Source organism: Anolis sagrei, chromosome 1 (assembly GCF_037176765.1).
Source record: "Anolis sagrei isolate rAnoSag1 chromosome 1, rAnoSag1.mat, whole genome shotgun sequence".
In the NCBI taxonomy this organism is placed as follows: domain Eukaryota; kingdom Metazoa; phylum Chordata; class Lepidosauria; order Squamata; family Dactyloidae; genus Anolis; species Anolis sagrei.
The window spans coordinates 192706863-192730904 of NC_090021.1; the positions used below are offsets into that span (position 1 = coordinate 192706863).

The 24042-nt window shown below is 38.9% G+C and overlaps 1 protein-coding gene across 1 annotated transcript in view; it reads left to right on the forward strand.

Annotated features, from left to right (window-relative positions):
• LOC132767554 (dynein axonemal heavy chain 11-like) overlaps nucleotides 1–24042 on the forward strand; it is a 248650-nt gene that overhangs the window by 124132 nt on the left and 100476 nt on the right. Inside the window, exons 45-51 of the mRNA XM_060762691.2 lie at nucleotides 2893–3097; nucleotides 4528–4693; nucleotides 6178–6280; nucleotides 7789–8028; nucleotides 9614–9775; nucleotides 12341–12534; nucleotides 18286–18448. Coding sequence (XP_060618674.2) covers nucleotides 2893–3097; nucleotides 4528–4693; nucleotides 6178–6280; nucleotides 7789–8028; nucleotides 9614–9775; nucleotides 12341–12534; nucleotides 18286–18448 — 1233 coding nt within the window. The remainder of the gene's footprint in view (nucleotides 1–2892; nucleotides 3098–4527; nucleotides 4694–6177; nucleotides 6281–7788; nucleotides 8029–9613; nucleotides 9776–12340; nucleotides 12535–18285; nucleotides 18449–24042) is intronic.

Consider the following 24042-nt stretch of genomic DNA (forward strand, 5'->3'; position numbering starts at 1 on the left):
AGGAATGAAAAGCTGTATCTTGTATTTCTGAACATATTCCTAATTTTTTTAAAATATTATGTATTGGGGGCGGGGGGACCCGAGCCTTTTCTCTGTGCCTATCCACCACTCCCTTCTAGATCCCTCACAGTTCATTAGGAGGTTGCTCAGTTTATTAGGAACCAATCATGCATTCATACATTCTTCCATCTGAAGTGCACTTTTAAATGTTAGACTATACACTAATCAAGTTGAACATGATAATGAGAGCACGTTCACATTGTTAAGGTAAATGATCCAATGCACTCATAGTGAAGACGTATTTGAACTACAATTGGAGCTTTTCATTGCAATATTGAATATTCTAGGGAACTTTGAGTGCGTTGTTTGGTGGCTGACTTGCAAATGTCTGATTATCATTACCCTGCTGGAAGCAGGCTGGCCATTTTGGTGCTACTTTCAGTTGCTTTGCTAGGTGCCATTAGGAATTTATGGGAAATTGCTGCTGGAAGTTGAATTCTAGATGCCATGAATATTAATACCCTTTCCTCTTACATTGCCACAAAAACACAGACACTTTTATTTCTTTATAGGGCATTCTTGAACATTTCCACTCAGAAGAGGTCATTGTGACTTTGTTTATTTATTTATACTTATCATTTCTTTATCACATGGAGCTAGAATGCACATGAAAGCAATGTCTGAGCCCACATGCTTACTCCTTACCAGACAATTGCAGGATGACATTCACAGACTGATTAGAGCCATCTGCAGACTTTCCAGAATAGAAGCTCGGTATTGGTGGCCTTCCATATGTTGTTGATACTGTAACTGCTACTGATGAACAATAAGAATTACAATTCAATGCCTTATTTAGGGGCATATATTTCCAGTGTTGGTTTAAAAAATGGGTTGAGGGAAAGAATTGCATTCACCACCATTTCTCCCCACTCTCTCAGTATCCCCAACATTCAGATATGGGAGATCTTCTGTATGTAGAAGCTTAGATGTGTAGACCTCAAGTGCATTTGTTTTCAGTTGGATGATCTGTCCACCTCCATTTTATGGTGTACAATCTACATGACAGGGACGCTTATGCTTGCATGTCATTGTTTCCATATGAATTCTACTCAACATGGAGACTTTGAAGAAACAGGAGGAGGAGGTGGTTGTCATCCCAGTCCATCCCATGAGTCATATATAACTGTCAGCAAAACCTAACTTGTGTTGCCACCACACTATATCTTCCACAGATTCATTAGCACCAGTGAAGAGTTTCATCAGTACAAGGAGAGCCTAAGTATGTTTTTCTGATGGAGTTTTTGTGACTTTCCATCCCATCCCATCACTTTCCTAGATACTAGATAAGGAATACTGTGATCCAAGGTTATGCTCATAGGTTTCTTGGTGGCAAGAGCTTTCAGCAATCTAAGGCTAATTGCAGTCAGCCCACCACCAATGAATGAAAGGTCAGCAAAGGAGATGGGAAAGAAAGCCTGTGCATAGCATACAGTCAGCTATTAAGAAGGGTGCCTTACTTGCAGTTTAGGTGTGACACTATCAATAGATTCCTTAAATAAGCTTTTCCAAAACCCGTACTTCCTTGTTCTTGAAGTTAGCTTTCTGTCAATTTTTGATAGCTAGATTTCACAGCTCAGTTGGGGGAAAATATTTTGCTATCAAACGGAACTTGTGACTGAGGTCTAACCCTAATCAAATATCACCACTTGCCTATAATACAATTAAGTAATAATCTGTCCATTTTCCAATTGGATAAACTAAGCACAGATAAGTTCATTAACTTAACTAGAATACCACAAAGTATCAATTAATCACTACAATAAAAACTATAACCAGAATCACAATTAATTAGAATAACTCGGCTAATTATTAGACTGTTTGGCGCAATTTATGCTTTTCCTCCACAACACCAACATAGCAGCATATTTATCCATACCCCAGACACAGATGAATAACACTTGTAGCTGTGGGAGAAATTCAGTGTGAAACAGGCATATTTCACCTCAAGTATGCTCATTTTTCTGTCTGCCTCCTCAGCTTCTTTGTGGGCCTGTAAAATGGTAATCCATTCTGGACCTTTACTTGATTTTTCATTTTGAATCTGAAGAGAGAAAGGACCATCTTTCCCCTCCTCTCAACACCTCACCAAATTCTCGCATTATCTTCTATACAAGCTAACTTCTTCCTTCATTTCTGCCATTGATATACCTATTTTCTGCTGTGGGAATGAACTGCCTGGAGTGATAAATATCAAAGTATATCTACAATTTCATTTTCAAAGCAATTGGGCCTATTTTTTTCCATCCATACAATGATTGCTACCATATTTACCAAGTTTCCTAATTTTAATTCTGATTTCCTTTCGTAGAATTTTCAGTCTAAGTTATTGGCAAAAGCAATTTGACATCATTTCTCTTCATTTATGTCCATGTTATATTATTTCAGCATAATCATACGGTAGCACTATGACTTATGTTTATAGCATGTCATTTATATTTTAAAATGTGAATATAGACATTGCAATAATTCTCATATTACATTTCACTGTATTTTAAGTGACAGCAAAATGCAGTAATCCACCGCATTGAATTACAAATGCTATATAATGTAATCTTGCTAAAACAGCTATTTAGCTTCTGATCTTTGCGGTGTCAAAAATCATTCATTGTTATTACAAAATTAAGATTATGACAAGTATCAAGTCTGAGTAACCGTTATATATTTCCACTTGTTTAATCTTAATATATAAATTCACTTTTCTGTCACTTAAATTGAAGTATAAAAACAATTACATTGATTTACATTGTGAAGGAACACTCTTAACTGCATAACATATATCTTTTCCCTTGTCTCTAAAATGCATATCCCCCTGTGCCTTGTCTGCGGGAACAGACAGTCTTGATTCATACATCTGAAACCATCCGCTTGAGGTATTTCATGGATTTACTTATGGAGAAGGGTCAGCCAGTCATGCTGGTGGGAAATGCTGGAGTTGGAAAAACAGTCCTTGTATCCGACAAACTTACCAAACTCTCAGAGGAGTATATGGTGACAAAAGTCCCTTTCAATTATTACACAACATCTGCTATGCTTCAGCGTAAGTGGCTGGTACCTTGTTATTAGATACTGAAATATTCTGTCTTTTTCATTTGCACAATAGATTATCGAGACCTGTGAATGAGGTCCTAAAACTGAAGCACTCCCTTTTTTTAGAAAAAAACAAACCATAAAAAATGGTGGGGAATCTCCTGACATCATGTGTATGGTTTGTTATTCTAAGCCCTAGGTAAAATTAATAATAAAAATTGATTCATATTCTTCTCTATCTCCCCAAGGGGACTTAGGGCCTTGGTAGCATGCTGTATATCAAGATCCTTATCTTAAGTCCATGAATGAACTACATTAACTAAACATGCAGCATACATGCAAACTTAGGCCTAAGTTCCTATCACTAACAACAATAAATAAGTTGCTGAATTCAATGTCTATTCTAACCAGGACTAGGAATTGTAAGGTAAAGGTAAAGGTTTTCCCCTGACATTGTCCAGTCGTGTCCAACTTTGGGGGTTGGGGCTTATCTCCATTTCTAAGTCGAAGAGCCGGCATTGTCCGTAGACACCTCCAAAGTCATGTGGCCGGTATGAGTACATGTAGTGCCATTACCTTCCCGCCGTAACGGTACCTATTGATCTACTCACATTTGCATGTTTTCGAACTGCTAGCTTGGCAGAAGCTGGGCCTAACAGCAGGCACTCACACCACTCCCCAGATTCGAACCTGCGTCCTTTCGGTTAGCAAGTTCAGCAGCTCAGTGCTTTTACGCACTGTGCCACTGGGGGCTCTAAATTGTATTTAGACTTCATTCATACTTAAAGCAGTGGAGCTCCCAGTGGCGCAGTGGGTTAAACCCCTGTGTCGACAGGGCTGAAGACCGACAGGTCGCAGGTTCGAATTTGGGGAGAGGCGGATGAGTTCCCTCTATCGACTCCAGCACCTCATGCGAGGACATGAGAGAAGCCTCCCACAAGGATGATAAAAACATCAAATCATCCGGGCATCCCCTGGGCAATGTCCTTGCAGACGGCCAATTCTCTCACACCAGAAGTGACATGCAGTTTCTCAAGTCACTCCTGACACGACAAAAAAAAAACAAACTTAAAGTAGTAGTGGTAGCAGCAACAGTAATTAATTGTGGTAGTTGTTGTTGTTGTGTGCCTTTAAGTTGTTTCTGACTTATGGTGACCCTATTATGGAGATTTGTTCAGGTCATATTGTCTGAGATTGTAAAACAAACATAAATTGCCAAATCCACATAGCCCATACTGATACTTGTAGACAGGATATCTTTAAAATCTATCAGTCTGTCATGTTCTGGTTGTCAGATCAGATTGGATTTCATAAAAATACTTGAGGATTTTTAGCCTCTAAGAGGTTTGGCATCATCGTATGGCAGCATAAATAAGTAAGCCTGATGAATATTTGACCCGTGTCATTGTCATTGTTCTCACACATCTTTTCTCTTGGCAGGTGTTCTTGAAAGATCCTTGGAAAAGAAAGCTGGCAGGAATTATGCTCCTCCAGGCATGAAAAAATTAATTTACTTCATTGATGATCTTAATATGCCTGAGGTTGATGCCTATGGAACTGTCCAGCCACACACATTAATTAGACAGCACCTTGACTATAGTCATTGGTAAACCTTTATTTTTCTTGTAAAGTTTTTGAAGTTTGTTCAGTGAAATTATGCATGTGTATTGTGGAAAAAGTGTGTTTCATGCCTGAGCCCTTGTCCCCAGAGTCATGGTCCAACACCTGGACCAACATTATGCCATATCAATACCCTTTGTAAAATGTGGCACTGTAGGGGTCCTTTCCTCCATCTGTATTGCTATGTATTTAGTCTTTTCTTTAAAGAATACTCCAAGACATGCAGGGGGTGAAGATACCATATATCTTTAAAGTTTGGAATACAAGAAGCTTGCACTACATAGAGCTTTTCCTACGATGTCTGGTGCCTGCCCTTTCCCACATACCAGAATCCTCCTTCGCACACATCAGGGCAATTGATATTTATGGATGGTTCATGTGTCCTTCCAGCATCCTGTTCTCCCTTGAGCCATGTGCTCAGTATCAGTAGCAGGGAGCTCATAGCTGCATGACATGAGTGATTATGACAGACGCCCACAGACGGACATAAGAAATCATATGTGGCTTCCCCAACAGAAAGAAACCATAGTTCTCTGGTTCCCCATCCCCTATTTAAACATTCAGTCTGAATATGGGATCCTCTTACTGTATTAGCTAGATCTGCCCACACTTGACTCCGTAGTCCACAAACATTTTAAACAGAGGGCCAGGTAACAGTCCCTCAAACTGTTGGAGGGCCGGATTATAATTTAAAAAAAGAATGAATGAATTCCTATGCACACTGCACATATCTTATTTGTAGTGCAAAAACACTTTAAAACAATACAATAATTAAAATGAAGAACAATTTTAATAAATATAAGCTTATTAGTATTTCAATGGGCCTGCTTTTGGCTGATGAGATAGAATTGTTGTTGTGTGCTTTCAAGTCGTTTCAGACTTAGGTTGATCCTGAGTGAGGGCTGGGTAAATGACTTTGGAGGGCCGTATCCGGCCCCCGGGCCTTAGTTTGAGGACCTCTGCTGTAGTCATTGTCTCAATGAGCACTGACTATCTCCACTTTCCATCTTCAACAACATTGCCTGCTGCCATTTTTATTTATTTACTGAACACACCCATGTGCCCTTTAAACACTGTAGAGCCATGTGTATTTTAGTCTGTTCCCCTGTGCAGCACTCACTTTACTTACCAAAATGGTTAACATTCCTCAATGGCCCCATTGAAGAGAACCCAACTGTGGGAACTCTTTCCTTACACGGTTAATGCTTGAACACGACTGTCATAATTTGATGAGAGGAGGCCAAATTGAGGTACTGTCAGTCTTCAGAGTTGCTTAAGAGACTGAGAATTATAGAAATCTCTTATAAGAGAGCAGGGACAAAAGAAAAGGTTTTCAGATCTTTTAACAGAGGGCTACATAATCAGACTTTCTTACAGCAGCTTTCACTGTGAAGATCTGTCAATAGGGATCTCAAACTGTGAATATACAATTGAGTTTTATTATCCCTTTGTTATTTTGTAACTACATAGGTATGACAGACAAAAACTGATTTTGAAAGAAATTCACAATTGTCAGTACGTCACGTGCATGAATCCCACGGCTGGAAGTTTTTCAGTAAATCAGCGTCTTCAGGTAGGTTGCTATACGTGCCAAGCGCGAACAAGCTGTTCTTATTCTGAATACAGTAATATTAAAGCTATTTAAACTTCGGCAAAGAGAGAGCATTAACTTTCTGGTGTCCCCTTGCATTTATACCCCAGTGGGACATGTTGTTGTTCTAAATACACAAAGAAAGTGATTCCTTTCCCTTGCTTATTAAAAAAAAGAGAGAAAGAGAGATAATGAATCATTGCACTATATTATGAAGTCAAAGAACAGGGTCAAACCCAACAGCACTCACTTCCATACTCTTCAAACCAGTCCATGTCAGTATCCATTGAAGTGGATGAGTCTATCAAATAACCAAGGTGACATACATTTTGAAAAACCAAAACCTAACTCAGTTAGATTGTGTGCCCGATATGGATCACTAGGGCAGTCAGAGAATTTGGACTGGAGTCTAAAAATGCTAACAGTTAGGAATAGAATACAACTTTTGGTCAGTTAACCTATGCTTTCAATTGGATCAGAGTTTTTAATTATAGAATCAGAATCCTAGTGTTGGAAGAGACTTCGTGGGCCATCCAATCCAACCCCCTACCAAGAAGCAGAAAAATGATGTTCAAAGCAACACCAATAGATGGCCATTCAGCCTCTGTTTAAAAGCCTCCAAAGAAAGAGCCTCCATCACACTCCGGGGCAGAGAGTTCATCTGCTGAACAGCTCTCACAGAAACTTCTTCCTCATGTTCAGGTTTGAACATGCCATTGTTCCACATTCTAGTCTCCAGGGCAGCAGAAAAGAAGCCTGCTCCCTCCTCCCTATGACTTCTCACATATTTATACATCACCATCATGTCTCATCTCAGCCTTCTCTTCTGCAGGCTAAACATGCCCAGCTCTTTAAGCCACTCCTCACAGGTTCTCCAGATCCTTGGTCATTTTAGTCACCTTTCTCTGGACACATTGCAGCTTGTCAACACCTCCCTCACTAAATCTTCCCATAATACCAACACTCAGGGTCACCAGTGAAATTGACTACTAATAGAATCAGGACTGGCCAAGAAAACAGCATAACTAATTGCTAATTTAAGCACTTCACTGCCATGTGATATGATGATAGCCTTCAAAGAGCAGGCTTGCATAGCCCAGAACTCTCCAAATGTGTTGGTTGACAAATCTTTTGGCTATCATGGCCAAAGCTATGAGGTTGGAGTAAGGTATCCAAAAAAACTGAGCAAATTCATGGAGGACTCAGGTGTCAATGACAGTGAGCTGTAACAACAAGCTCACTGTCATTTTGGGGGAAAATCCTGTGCTGGGAAAACAGCTACTGAGTAACAACACCAGGGGAAGTTGTTCTTTCAGGTATCATAGTTAGACTTCTTGAATGCAGAGCTTAGTGGATTTTCAATCTGAATAAGATTTACCTGCAAAATCCTTTTCAGTTCTTTGTTCAAGATCTCAAGTATATAATAGTAGAGGAGACGGCATTAATTATATTTCTTTGGTATGCTTCTCCCTCCCTTCTCTTTCTTCTAGAGACATTTTTCTGTGTTCGCTGTCCACTTCCCAGGAACAGATGCTTTAGCCACGATCTATGGCAAGATAATAAACATGCATTTCCAGCAAGGGGGCTTTTGTTACAGTATAGGGAAGTCTCTTGGCATGCTTATACAAGCTGCCATTTCTTTGCACCAGAAGATGATCCAGAATTTCCTGCCTACTGCTATTCGATTTCATTATATTTTCAATTTAAGAGATTTGACATGCATCTTCCAGGTAAGGCAGTCTTACTGTTTTACCTACTATTTTTTGTATTATATGCACCTGTTGTATTTACAGAAACAAAAAAAAAATGGTTGATCTGTGCAGAAGTAGCCAGATCATGACTGTATGTGTTTACAAAGAACTTCCAAATTGTGATTCTAGACGTTTGGGGAATGAAAAAAAAATCATGGAAGTATATGTACAATCCTTATTTGATAGGACAGTGCCCTCATTACTCCCCCCCTCCCCTGTAGTTATATCTCTTCTTCCTGCCACTCATCACTGAAGATGATTTCCTAATTTCAAAGGACAACTAACAGACCTTTAACAGAATCCCCTGCCAAAAAAGAGAAGGTTCCTCTGGTTCCATCCACTTCCTGGAATAGATAATTTTAATTAACTGGTAACTTCAAGTTCTGGTGGTTCTGATTCCACCAAATAGTGCTCTGTCTGTGACAGTGGAACTATAGAAAATGTTTACACCTCAAGATCACCATCATGCTGCCTAGCATAGAAACTCTAGTCCCAGGTGTGGCCTACTGAATTAGTGGGACCAGTTACTACTAGGAACAGATCCAGTGTCACCACTCACAACAAGGGCAAACATTCCTAAGCCACTCATAACAAGTCAGCTTCAGAATGGATGTTGATACCCTCTAACACAGTGGTTCTCAATCTGTGAGTCCCAGATGTTTTGGCCTTCAACTCTCAGAAACCCTAACAGCTGGTAAACTGGCTGGGATTTCTGGGAGCTGTAGGTCAAAATACCTGGGGACCCATAGGTTGAGAATCACTGCTTTAACACAACCAGACAAATGACCTCATTCCCCCTTTGCTCTTTTGTGTTTACTTCTTGGTTTGGTGACTGCTCCACTCATTGCTACAAGTGCAAGATGAAATCAAGCTTGGGAATTGTCAGTCAAGCATTGGGACACTTTGGTAGTTCATTGGTTATCCTCTGGTTGTCTTTCCTACATTTCACCAAGAAATGCAAGTTCTTGCTACTGATGAATTTGATATACCTTTCTGAGTCCAGAATATAATGTAGGTGGGGAGTGTGTGTGATTCTTCTCTGCAAAAAGGTGTTTCACAGATTTATCACAAGATGAAGTGTGCTGTAGGGAGAAAAAGGCCACTTGTATTGCTAGAACTGGAGTCCCATCTATCTGGTTGCAGAAGGCTGCTTTAAAATTTAGATGAATTATGACAGAAAAGAGCAGGATAGAAAAATATGAAATCATGTTGGAGCTGGCCAAGGTGGGATGAAAACCAAACACTGTCAATAGAGCGAAGCAGTAGAGACAAATAAAAAGGGTAATTTCCACACAAATAGAATTTATAGACAGTAAGTGTAGGAGGGAAAGGAATCAATGTTCCTGAGGCAACCACGGTACCTCATTATAAGCAATGAGTTGCACTTTGCTGCAAGCTTTTAATTGCCTATCAAATATATGCACATATGGCAAATAACAAATTTACAAGTTTTTGGTGCCATAGGAGTACGTTTAATTGAATAACATATATTAGTTAAAAGAAACTGATAGACTAATGTTGAAGAAAGATAATGGGCAAATAAACACTTTGTTTTATTTTGCAGGGAATGATTTTAGCAACCCCAGAGTGTGTACGGTCCCCTGTGGACTTGGTTCATTTATGGTTTCATGAATCTTCCCGAGTCTACTCAGACAAACTTATGGAAGAAAAGGATATTGAACATTTTAACAAAGTGCTTATTGATACAGCAAAACGGTATTTTGAGGTATGTCTTGGCTCCGTAGTTTGTCTTTGACCATCTAACATTCTTCTCTCTGGGTTCAGAATAACCATTAGTGAGGATCAAACTACCTTTTAATATATAGCATGCAGCTACATCTGTGTTTCTTTTTCTTTGTGACAAGCTAGTGACGGGCTACCAATTTGGGTCAAGACTATAGTCTTTAGGGAGGAGAGGTTTAATGCTTCTCTTCCCAACTGCCCCTTCCCTCCTCAGCAGAGAATAGATGAGGAAGGGGTGGGGGATCTCCTGCTGAGTAGGAGACAGGAAAGGCAGGCAGGGAGAAGCATAGATTCAGCCACATGCTGGGCTGCTGACCATGTTCCCTACTTTATAGAAGATGATGCTCTGTTTGCCATTCAGCTTGGCTTAAAGATGAAAGATGCAATGGAAGAATAAAGGATCTTGACGTTGGAAAACAGTCCAAGGTGGCTTAAAGACTGCATGGTCACAGCCTTTTCTCTATACTGAGATATCCCATATTTCTTCAATTCTAAGAATACCCTCACTTGTCAGACACATACTAATTCCAGTACTATCCTCAATAAAAATGAGAATCTTTGATTGTAAGAAAAAATAAATTTCTTTGAAGATTTCTTAGAATTTCTTCTGCATACAAGCAGCAGTGCAGTGGTTTTCAGCAATGATCACTATGCTGTTTTATGCCCTTGTTTCTTGTACAGAAGCTTCTGTGCTCAGTGATCAAATGAACAAGGGTCATGAACAATAACCAAATTTTGATTCCTTAGTTTAAACTTCCTCAGGCTGCTATGGGGGTATAGCAGGTGCTTTTTAAAGAAATACATACCTAAATCATTTTCTTGCATTGAAATATCTACATTGTTAGTGTGTTTGGAACCATCGGTTCAATCAACTGTTTTTAGTGAAGAAATTGCATTGGCTGGTATCATGTTCAATAGTTATAAGGTCATAAGTTAGATGCATGACCTTGCAACATTTTTATATTTACATTTATTATTGAAGCATCTCAAATGCTCCACTAAACTCATCTTAAATGTCAGAAAGTTGCACTGAGTGACAGAGATCCACATTGCTAGACAGTGGTCAGCTGAAGAATGACACAACCAGTCCTCTCTCAACAGTAAACTGTGATGTGAGGAGTAGTTGTAACAGAATCCCACAAAAATCCTTGTTTCTGCTTATTGCACCATAGCTCACTGCTGGGAAGGAGCTGGACATGCCAGTCTTCAGCCTCCCACCACCAGCACTGCAGAACTCCATTGTTTGACATGGCTGATGGTTCTTATTGGGGTTAAGGATCAGATCAGGAGAGGAATCATCTTTGCAGAATTTGTTAGGAAAGATGAAATCTGCATGGTGCTTTTCCTGCATGGCAGAGGGTTGAACTAGATGGCCCATGTTATCTCTTCCCACGTTATGATTCTACGAACCTATTACCACCAGCAACATAATGAAAGAAAGAGAAGAAATGTTATGTGGGAGAAAATGAAATCAAGCCCGAGAGTATCAGTTTGTTGTTCTCAACCTCTTTCAAATTGACCTCATATAAACTCAGATTATAGGTGAGGAAACAACAGCGTAGACAAAGACAGAGAAATCCAGGAAGTCCTAAATACTTGTCTCCAAATCTCTACCTTCCTCTCTTTCACATTTTTAGAAGGATGATTGCACATTTTTCTGTATGAAACACATATAAACACATTTGGGTTAGCAAATTTGAGTCTGTTTTAAGTTTTTATTTCTCTTCTCTGACTTGACGGTCAGCCTTCTGGGTCACATACCCCAGAGATAAACAGGGTGTGGAGGAGCCTAGACTCACCGTACCAGACCCCAGGACTTTATGGTTAGCAGGGATGATAATTTCATTTGTCACAATCCTCAGGCTTGCTGACAACTCTTGCAGTAGTGGGGAGGGTTGGTAGATTTTTTATCAAACAATATATTGTGAGAAGGTGCTCTAGTTGTATTACCATAAGGATCTGACTTTCAACCATTACCCCTACATTGCTGCACCTAGAGCATGACAATTCAGATTACAACTCTTTGTACACTTCCTTGAAAGCATGTCTCACTGACTGCAACAAAACATTACTTAGTAAATGTGTATATGGGATCTGGTATAACCTCTTACTTTGTACTCCAGGAAAAAGAAACACTTGGAGAAGCCCCTAGGCCAGTTAAGATCACATAGTCCATTGAGGCAAAAAAAGGCAAAAAAGGCACTGAAACACAATTTTTAATGTAACAGGAAAAAAGTCAAAGATAAATATATGTGTATGCGTGTCTGCCTGATTTGTATGGTCTTTTGGTCAATCCAGTGATTTCCTAGGTGTCCATGAACCACTGGTTAAGAATCCCTTGCATTATACATGATCTTATTAAACAAAAATGTTATTAATAGATCTTACTAAGGAACAACAAAAATGAATTCAAACACCCGTTGAATAATTTTAAACATGCAGGATTGGATGATTTGTTAGAAAAAGTTAAAATTGGAAGACTCAACAATGTTAAAGGTTTAATATGCAGCCTGAATACTTGTTTGTATCTCTCTATTGTTACCATCAGGGTGTTGATGAGCACATATTTATCCACAAGCCACTAATTTACTGCCACTTTGCCCATGGTGTTGGAGAACCTCATTACTTTCCAGTCTCTGATTGGAATAAGCTGACCAGAATTTTAACTGAGGCTTTAGAGCACTACAATGAACTGCATGCGGCAATGAACCTTGTTCTTTTTGAGGATGCCATTCAGCACGTGTAAGTTTTCTCAACCCAGGCATGTGGGGAGAGGCACTTGAATGCACATCACTACTGAAATGAACATTGATTTCCAAGTAACCTGTGAAGATATTGAGAAAAAGGGTCTCATGTAAAAGTTTAGAAAGAGGGTAAGGGGTTCTCGGTCAATGACTGGGTCTAAGCTGGACGTACAGCACATAGGCTCACTTTAAAAGTTTCTTAGTCATCCCACTCTTTCAAGGTACATTTCACAGTAACCTATTGCCTCTTACTCAGTGTGACCAGCCGGCAACACTGCTGCTGATGTCAAATCTATAGTAGACACCAGGGCCAAAGAGGAGCATGACCTGTAAGGATATTTTAAGATTCATTTTGCAGAATATTTCTTCTCTTTCAAATATTTTACATTTCCTGAAATGTGTGCATGACAGAAAAAGGGGGTAGTTTAAAATTATTCTAGAAATCCTGGGGGAGGGAGATGGCTTTTCCCTTTCTGTTCTCACTTTGGTCTTACGGCTTTTCTAGTTTGCCGTATGTTACTGTTACTATGTTCATTTCACTGATGCTGCCTGTTTCCAATACAAAGAAACTACTGAAAGATAAAAATGTGATTTTGGGGGCACATTTGCACATTTCGGATGTTTTTATTCATTTCCTAATTCCACAATATTATCTTCTACATATTCTGTTCATAAATGGCATATTAATGGTTTATGTATGTCGCATGAGTTCCAAACACATATTTCAAAGGGGAAGCCTATTTTTGGAATCCTTTTGTGGATGGTAGGAGGGGATAGGAAACAAGATGGAGAGCAGATATGGTGGATGGGCAAAGTTAAAACATATTAAAACATGTTATGCATATTATTTGCATGAGCCCTATGTCTGGTCCTTTAGTTACAATCTAGCAGGGTGTCAACAAAATCTCATCAATTTCAGTAAAAGAGCATTTGGTTTTGAACTCACATAAATGTCCACACACTTCCATGTCAGTAGGGTTTGGGCCCAGACTATTTGAAAAACCACGTCTCTGCATTCAAACCAGCACAAGCACTGTGGTCTGCGGAGGAGGCCCTGCTCCCGGTCCCACCCCCATCTCAAGTATGGATGGTGGGACTGAGAGAAGGGGCTTTCTCTGTGATTGCTCCCCACCTCTGGAACTCCCTCCCTAAAGTACTAAAAATGGCCCCCTCTCTTCTTTCCTTTAAAAGGCTTTTTAAAACCCCACTTATGTACCTTAGCTTATAGAGAGGAGGAGGACTGGTACATCTTTCTATATACCCTTGCCTAGATATTGGACACCTACCTCTGCCTGTTGGATGTTGTACACCATCTTAGTTTTTCATGCCTTTTAAGTCTAATTTTTAAGAGTTTATCATGTTGTAAACGTTTGTGATGTGTTATGTTCTGTTTATTTAAGTTTAATTTTAGGGGCTTTTTTGTTAGTTTTAATAGTTATATACTAGTTTTAATTTGTTGTTCTTTTCAGCATTGAATGTTTGCCACTTTGTTAATTTTGCTTGAAACCTCCCTGAGCCCCCATGGGGATACAGGGCGAGTTATAAGTAAAATATTATTATTATTATTATTATTATTATTATTATTATTATTGGGAAGTGAAACTGCTTTTGGGTTTTAGTCCAAACTATAAAGACTCCATCGAAGGTGATTAACTCTGTTTGGAGGTAGGGTTTAGCACCATGGATAGCTTACTAAATGCAGTCACAAACCCACTCGCGAAGGACTATTTCTGGCAAAATTCTATGTTGGAGTAGAAGAGCTACAAACACGTTGGCCTCTTCTGCAGGGTAACTACTAGTATGTTAGAATGCACACAGACACACAGACACAGCAAAAGGCAATGAGACGGGAAAAGAGCCATACGGATAAGCAGGTATCCAGCCAAATCATCCTTTGAGAATTTGATTCCTTTTTCATGGCAGTATTTACAAAAATACATTATGATACAGCTATTAAATCTATAAGTGATATCTGTTCAATGTTGGGTTTTTCTATTGCTCTGGCATATTGGAGTAGTTTTAGATTCCACAAGTATACTTATATGTATTCTGCTCAAACTGAGCATAGCTAATCTGTATGGCAATGGTGGAACTGTTTCCTAGGGAGTTTATAAAGGCTCTTCCACTGGGATCTGCAATAGAAAGCAAATTAATTTTTCATCTTGTTTTGTTTTTTGTTAATCAAGAAAAATGTACTTAATTACTCTGGTAGGAAGTCATGCATGTAGAGGCTGAGCTCAGCCTGAGGCCAGATGTCAGGTAGTCTCAGCTAAGATGTGTTCTTGTTGAAGCTCTGATCCCAGAAGAGTATAATCTCATCAATAAAAGAACTGAATTCCCCCAGAACCAAAGTGCTGTATAGGAAACCTCAAATCACAGAACTATTCAACCCAGGGCTGATTGCTACCTCACTGCTCTGCCTGTTGAAAATGGTAGCAATAATGTTTGATGAATATCCTGATCAGGCTACTAGAATCATAGTTAGAAGAGAACACAAGGACCATCTAGTCCAACCTTATTCTGCCATGCAGGAATACACAATCAAAGAACTCCTGACAAATGGTCATTTAGCCTGTTTGAAATCTCAAAACAAGGAGATCCCACCACACTCTAAAGCAGAGGTTCTCAACCTGGGGTCCCCAGATGTTTTTGATCTTCAACCCCTAGAAATCCTAACAGCTGGTAAACTGGCTGGGATTTCTGGGAGTTGTAGTCCAAAAACATCTGGTGATCCCAGGTTGAGAACCACTGCTCTAAAGTATCATAGTCCTCTACTGAACAGCTGTTACTGTCAGGAATCTCTTCTTGATACTCAGGTGGAATAACTTTTTCTGCAAATTGCATCCTTTGCTCCATGTCCTTGTAAGTTTTCTACTTTATCTTCAATACGACATCCGTTCAAATATTTAAATGTGGTTATCATGTCACCTTTTAACCTTCACTTCTCCAGAGTAAACCTACCTCACTCCATAAGCCATTCTTCTTAGGGCTTGGCTTCCAAACCTTTTACCATTTTGGTTGCTTTTCTCTGGACATACTCCACCATGTCAATATATTTCTTGAATTCTGGTGGACAGAACTAGACATAGAATTCCAGGAGAGGCCTGACCAAAGCAGACTAAAGTGGTATTATATCCCTTCATCTAAACCAGGAGTTCTCAATTTTTTTTCAGCTGTAGAGCCTTTTTTGAAGCAAAAGATTCTTGTGAAGCTCCAAGAAATGTTATTATATTATATTATATTATATTATATTATACTATACTATATTATATGGTCAGTCACTGGGAACATGAGAAAAGGGGAAATGACATGGTTGGGCGAAAAAGGGTATGGCTTTCTCATTGTTTGGGAACTGCCATACCAGATGATTACTGTCTTTGTGTGCCCAGATAGCTGCACCAATACCTCAGGATCCAGTTGTTTTTGGCACAGGTGGAGTTATGAGTTACAAGTGCTAGGTGATTAGATCCAGTTTGATCCAAATGGAGCCCAGGAAGAGAGTTGGCTGGACAGGCAAAAAAGGCTGTGGGGACTGTTATGATGAGTACTTTTGATCACTACCCATTGCAAGCTATTAAGACCACCTGTGTTACCACCAAACTGTTTTTGAACATGGCAGTCTTTATAGAAAAGGTTCTACCTTTTCTATAAATGTTAATTTCATTCAGATAGAGAAGAACGATGTTTAAAAAGAGTCATTTTCAAAGTCACAAAAACTTCAATACTAACAAAGTTTTCAAAAATTAGTTGTATTTTTCAACTCTTTACTTAAAAGAGGTTGATTGTAGGGCTACCAACTTTTAATTAGTTTAATAGTTAGATTAATTAGTGAAAGCCTTAATAGCCAGTTAGCTATTTCCATCCATTAACTGATAGAGGGTCATTGAAGGGCAAATTGCTTTGCAGACTGCACAGATGGATAGGTTCCCTTCTCACTGTATCACATCAGATGACCTTTCCATTCTACGATTTAAATATAAAATCTACAACATTGTAATTTCAGAGAAACACTTTCATTCATTCACCTCCAAAAAGATATCTATATTTTTCTTTGATATCTATTGAAAATATAAAAAATATATTTAACTTATTAATCAATTAATAGGGTAAACATATCTGACAAGATTACAATATAAGATTACATCTATTTACTTGGAAGGAAGTCTCAGTGTGTTCAAACTCATTAAAAAGACAAAAAGTCTTAGGTTTTGTTTCTGTCCTTTCCAATCTCATATTTAAAATTTATAAACATTCTGTTTATCCAGGAATATTTTCTGTTTGTTCCTGGTATGATCAGAGACTATTTATATCAGCTCCCCAGACTGATTTATTACTAAATAAGGGAAAAAACGAGAACAAAATGTGGGACTTGTGGATGTGCCATTAATTAATTATCATGAAAATACCACACAGTGTTCCTGGATCTTTAACAGTTTCGGGGCATTCAAATATTATAGATTTTTCAGTATAGGGATTTTACATAGTTTGAGATCCTGCTTAATGAAACTGATAGTATCTAACTTTGCTTATATTCAATGTCATCAGCATCATATATATTTGATTTGGCTTCGCCATGGTAAAACCATGTTCAAAGCAGCCCACAGACATTCAGAAAAAAATACATTACAAAAACTTCCAGATATCTTGGTAGCAATTAAAATTCAAGTAGTAAAAATAGATTGTTCAAATAAACTACTTCACACTAAGATCTAATTTAGACAAGGACTTTATGCAAAGCCAAATATGTCATCCACAGTGCCTAAGGATGACCCCATCTCCATATTGCCAAGATAATTTCTTCAGTCACAGTAGCTTTCACCACACTGGTCATGACATGACACCAGCTTGTGAAGCTAGCGGGAGTTTCCACCTTTATTAGGAAGTAGGAATTTTCCTCTTTTACCTCCTAGTCTGCCATATTCTACTTCCCCAAGTCTAATCAACCAAATGAGAGTTTTTAGACTTCATCTTAAAGATTCTCCAAACCAGCATGAACATAGGAACATATGTCCTTGGTGTCAAGAATTAATAGGGTCCATCCAGTCACTGACAGTAGTAGGATCTGTGCTAATTTAACAGCAGAGACATGAAATGAAGAGGTCAGAAGCTGAGAGGACAGTGTAAACATTTCATAACCTGGAAACTATGGTAGGATCAGTAGCAGTAGCAGCAGCAGCAGCAACAGCAATGTCCTCCTGGGGCACAGACTCTTTCTCTCCCACTTCCTTCAATGCCCAGATTCATTTTCTCAACAACCCCCCCCCCCCCCACACACACACACACACTGCTCAGGGGATGCTTTGATTGTGCTTTTCCTGCATGTCAGAAGGGGATTGAACTAGATGGCCCCTGGGGTTGTTACTGCTGTTACTGCTGCTGCTGCTGCTGCTGCTACTACTACTACTACTACAGAGGCTGCATTGCCATCTGCCAGAGACACTTTGTGCTTTACCTGCATGGCAGAAGGAAGTTTATGTTCTTTTTTCAATTAGTTCACACAAACAGTCTCCATCCATCTGCCACTGGCCTGACCCATCTGTCAAATGTTAAAATGCAATGTGGTCCCTGTGTCCAAAACTTTGCCCATTCCAGATATATATACATTACATACATAAACATTTATTGGGACTCCATGGGAAACATTTGCTTTAAAAAGGGCTCAGTGACTGAAAAAGTTAGAAAACTCTTGGTATAGAGAATAATGCCTTTTTAAACACCTGTCTCATTTTAATCTTTTCCTGTCCTATAGTTGCCGCATCAGTCGTATTCTTGAGGCCCCATATGGAAATGCCCTTTTGATTGGAGTTGGAGGAAGTGGAAAGCAAAGTTTGTGCCGCTTAGCTGCCTTTCTCAGCTCACTAGAAGTTTTCCAGATAACTCTCCGCAAAAGTTATGGTATCCATGATCTCAGGGTATGTACCAAAGTGAGCATTCTGACCCTGGGTTGTTCTTCAGTTGCATATATGTTCTTTGTGATATGTTTCCTACTATAAACTCACATACTACAAGAGAAAAAATATTCTCAATATTTAAGAATTTGAACTTACATGTGTGTGTGTCTGTGTATCTATATGGAATTTCTTCTATCTGTGTTGGAAACAACTGAGGGGGAAGCTTTGGATGAATGGATTATTTGCTGCCTCATAACACTTGGTCTTTAATGCGGACAGCTCCATTCTTCTGGTGTTAGCAGAATTCTGGGAAATGTAGTTTAGGGTAGGGCCTTTTGAAATCTCTGCTACAGGAGTCCTTGCCTTCCCAAACTACGTTTCTCAGAATTTGTCTCACGCCAGAAAAATGGGGCTGCCCGCATTAAAGACCCAGTGTGATAAGGGGGTTAGAGGATGCTGATCAGGAAGATATCCATGGTCCACAAGTCATGGTTTACTGTCATGGTATTTAAAGTCTTTAGGGCTTGAAATTACTTTGGTCACTATAATATATACTGCATATACTAATGTGTAAGTTGACTTCATACATAACTCAAGGGCAAGTTTTGTGACCAAAATTGTGGATTTTGTTTTGTCCCACAGTTAAGTCAATGGTAAAATTTAGGTGCATGTAACAAATACATATTTTTCTCTGTTTTAAATAAATCTTAGAGGGAACATACTTAAGAAAATCTAAAAAGAAGAATGGGATCTGTTTGTTTGAGAGTTACAATAGGGAGGTGTAAATTGCATTGCTGATCTTAAAATATCTACATCCATACAAATACAGATGGGGAAAGGAATATAAGTGAGCAATAATAATGAGAATGCAGCTTAAAATGTGGGGAAGGAGAAGAGCAATGAAAGCAACATGCCTCTATTAGGCATGTTATGAGGGCAGTGTGAGGACAGTGGTGCTTGCACTCTGTTCCCGTTCTCTTGCCCAAACTGAAGAAAGAATGGCTGCTCTCCATTCTTCCTTGCCTTCTTTATAGGCCTCAGCAGAGTTCAGCAGCAATTTGGGGGAGCCATTTTGGAGGCCCGAGATGGAGTAAACTAGTGGTGGCCATTTTAAGCAAGAGAGTAAATGCATAAGGTTCTCTATAGGGGGAGTTTGGTGACCATTTTGAAAATTAAACCATAGGGTCCCATAGAGTCACATCTGACCTTGTGTAATGCTGCTGAGAATCTGACCTAGACTCTCAATTGCTGAGTTACAGGCTGAGCTGCTCCTCCACCTGCTGAACTATTCTCCAAACTTACCAATTCACTTAATAGGCCACCAGCTGATACAAATAGTGCTGTTTCATCATATCATTATATGGCAATTATATCTTTTCATAATCCCTTTAATAAGGAAGGCTTCAAAAGATCAAATGCCACATAGTGACTTCTTAAGAGGAGCTGGTTTCCTAGTACAAACTGGCCACATGGTGAATCCAACGTATTAATATTACCCATCACCAATTATGCATCATTTCTTCCAGTTTCAGGGATGTGATATAGCTTTATATGATAGTTGCTCTGTATAAACAATAATAATCTCAAGAATATGGTGCTTGGTGACAGGAAAACTAATTTGCTATAGATTGGCAATAGCTAATTACTAACACCTACTTTCTAGCAATTCTTTTTTGCAGTGACATAGCTATAATATAATTGTATTATGAACAAATTAGAATTTATTTATTCATTAACTGTATTTTTTTTCTATCCTGCCTTTCTCCCCACGGGGACTCAAGGCAGTTTACAAGAACATGACACAACCCAATACATTTAAAAACATTGTAAATAATTTAAAACAATTAAATATTTATGTCATGAATACAAGTTAAAATATAGTTAAGATACAATAAAAACCCTCGTACAGTTAAAATTACATTTAAAACTAAATATCTTCTCCATCTCCCACCCACAACCTCTCCAGCAGTGTGCCCCTCATCCCCCCCCCCCCAAATGCTTGATGACAAAGAAATGTCTTAAAGGTCAGCAAGGATGGGCCCTCCTGGTCTTTCTTGGGAGGGACTTCCAAAGTCTTGAAGCAGCCACTGAAAAGGCCCTGTCCCCTGTTCCCAACAAATGCACTTGAGAGGAAATGATTAACTCCACACTTTGTGCATGTAGTGGTAAATTTTAGTGACATCTATGGTTAAATGGTGGAGGATAAATCTCATCTGGTTCTGATGCTAGTCCATTTTGTGTTTTTTGTTGTGTTCTATGCTTCACAAAAGGTGGTCAAAATGAGAGGCAACAATTTTTCCTGAAGTAACAAAAATAATGCATCCAATCTCTGCTCATCATAGGGATGGCCATCTCACAGAGTGAGAGTTGATTATGTCCTACGAAGGTCCTTGAAATTCTACCAAAATGTCATTAAACATTGGCCAGTTTCATGTATAACAAGGAGGCATGGCCTTCTTGTTGTATACAACAATCTCACAATATGCTATGGTGGTCTGAGTGTTAGATCTCTGGAAAACAAGGATTCCAGTCCCTGCCCAACTATGGAAACCCAGTGGGTCATCTTGGACAAGTCAGACTTTATGAGCTGCAGAGGAAGGTGATGACAAACCTCGAGTGCCATGAAAACCCCATGAAAGGTTTGCCTTGGGCTCCTGTAAGTTAGAAGTGACTTGAAAGCACACAGCATCATCATGAACAACAACATTATTGAATCTGGTGTAGCATACAGTTAAGAGCATCTATGACCAAGATTGGCAGCCATGGATTCATTGAATGGCCTAAAGAAAAAGAAATGATTCCAACTTCATTTTCCCATTTATAATATGAGAATAATATTAGCCTATTTAACTAAATAGATGGTAGAAAAGTTTAGTAAAGCAATTATGTGAAGCCCTTGAGTTCTTAGGAGAACATATTCTATATGTATTATTATATGCAAATGATTAAAATTAAATGTTATATGGATGGCAATTAACAAAATGGTTGATTTAATCTTCAGGTTGCTGTAGAAGCAGTACATTTTGTTCATTTCACCGAATAGCATTTTCTTCTGAAATAACAATAACCATGTCTACAAAGTGATAATTATGTATTGCCCCTTAGGCACCTTTGCTTTTTGCTTGTACCAACATACTTGTAAATGCCAAGAGCCCTGCTTATCATTGTTCTGCAGGCTTGTATAGTCCTATAGAGTGTTTCTTTGTTTCTAGATCATGTTTAAAAAATTCCAATTTTACCAATAACTTAATAAATTAGCCTCAGTTCACATGTTAATGTCATTTCAGCTATTCAGCTTTGTTTCCTTGATGTTTTTGTTTTGTTTTGCATATCTGTGGTTTGTTAACTTTCTGTATTGATTCATAAAATGGACTTCCAATGTCTCATATCCTAAATATCTAGTGTCCATAGTCAAAAATATTAGAGTCACCCAAAGGGGCATGCTCTTGGTAATACTGGGAGGATGCACTATGTAAAATTGTGCCTAAAAATTGTGGAAATTTTACTTAGAAATATTGAAATGACTGCAGTGGTTGAGATGATTGTAATCTCAAAATTAAATATCTCAAAATTTGAAGTTGGCTCAATAGATTATGAAGATTAAGTGGGAAATGAGCCATTGCTTACGTTGGCCAACTGAAGGATGGATCCTCACAGGTTCTTAAAATATCACACAGCAGCCTCCACTGCTAGTTATACCTTATGTTCAGGATACATTCCAAAGGTTTGATTTAAATATGTTTATGTGGATCAAATAGTGCTGTTGTCCAGTGTGAGTGTGAACATAAGTGTGTTCATTCAAAAACAGATATTTTAAAGTAACTTGGTGATGCTGCATTCATTTAACTGACCTGTTAAAGCATACACAGCATACATAAAAATCAGAAGCTGTTTGAGCCTCCCCCTCACCTTTCAAAAAGTTGAGAGATCCTTCCTACTTGAAATAGGCAAGGTTGCTTGCCACAGCTTGGCTTTAATAATCCCCTGCTTGCCTTGGCAACCAAGAAACTCCCTCCTTCCATTATCTCACTGTTGTTGCTTTTAAGTGCCTTCAATTCTGAGGTGTGGTGACCCTATGAATGAGAGATTCCAAGTCACTCTGCCATCAACAACTTTGCTCAGGTCTTTCAGTCTCAGGACTGTGGCTTCCTTAATTGGTTTCATCCATGAGGAATGTGGCATTTCTCTTCCTTACTGGTTACTACTATACCAAGTGTTATCATCTCTTCTAATGAGTCATGTCTTTTGATATAGCCAAAGTATGATAGTCTCATCTTAATCATCTGGCCTTCCAAGATAGATTTCAGACTAGATTTACTCTAAGACCATTTTATCAGGTTTCACAAGCATATATATAAATTGGAAATAAACCAGCATATACAAACCTGAGTTGGTATTCAGTGCTGTATCTTATTTATTTATTTATTTATTTATTTATTTATATTCTTTAAATTATTTACTCTATCCCTATGTCACAAGATCTCAATGTGACTTAGGATAGCAATAAAACAGTTTTAAAAGGCCAAGAGCAATAAAGTTGGTCAACTAAGCAAAGAAATATATTAAACAATATAATGAGTTTAAAACAGATTTTAAAATTCTGTAAGTTTTTAAAACTGTGAATCAAAGTCTTTGGATTGCATTAATGAAGCCCACAGTCTTTGCTTAACAGCCAGAGTTTAACTTGGCACCTAAATAGCAAGAGTATTTGCGCTAGTTGGCCTTCAAGGAGGAGCATTAGAAGACTCACTTCCATATTCTGAGACAGTAGGTCACATTATTGGTGGGACACTTCAGGATCTTGTCTAGTTCAAAATTCTAGTCTTCTGATTTCTTGACTACAGTCTCCATTTCGATCTTTGACAATGTCTCCACTGTCTATTTTGAATTTATAGTTCCTGCTTTGCTTCCTCACTGCCCATTCTCCCTCAGTCTCCTCCAAAATATTACCACCCCTCCACCCATCCCCTTTTGTTTGAATCCCTGTTGCTCAACTTTCTTCAACAGAGATCTTGTTGGTCATCAACAAATGCTCCAAGTCCTCCCTCCTGAAAGGATTATGCACTATGCTGGATGTCATATCAGATAGGTAGGCAAGGAAAATGCTGTGGTATGCAATTTTGACCACTTGGTGAGAGCAGCCCTGCTTTAAAACATGTTTTATAGAATTTCTTCTTTTATCAAAACCCCAGGATCCCAAACAGATTTCAGTACCCATGAACCCAGGAACGCCAAAAGGGGCCCATTCATAGAGTCCGTGGGTGACCTTTTCTCTAGAAACTCAGTTCAGCTAACTTCAAATAGCAACCTCTAGCTTGAATCTACAAAGGTGCACAAGCACCTATACACACTGGGGGGGGGGGGGGGGGGGCAGACACAAGGCAAACCTCATCATCCCTTCAGGCAGGAGGCATAATCTCCTCACAATATGTCAGCACACCCAACAATTAATTCAGACAAAAGGTCACAAAGAATGCCAAATGCTCTCCATGGTCCTTTCATGGGAACCCATTGAAATATGCTAATACCCTTTGCCACCCATTATTTAACTGGCACAGACCCATTGTCCTTAATGAGGCTGACAGGAACACAGACATTGGCACCCATCAACTTAG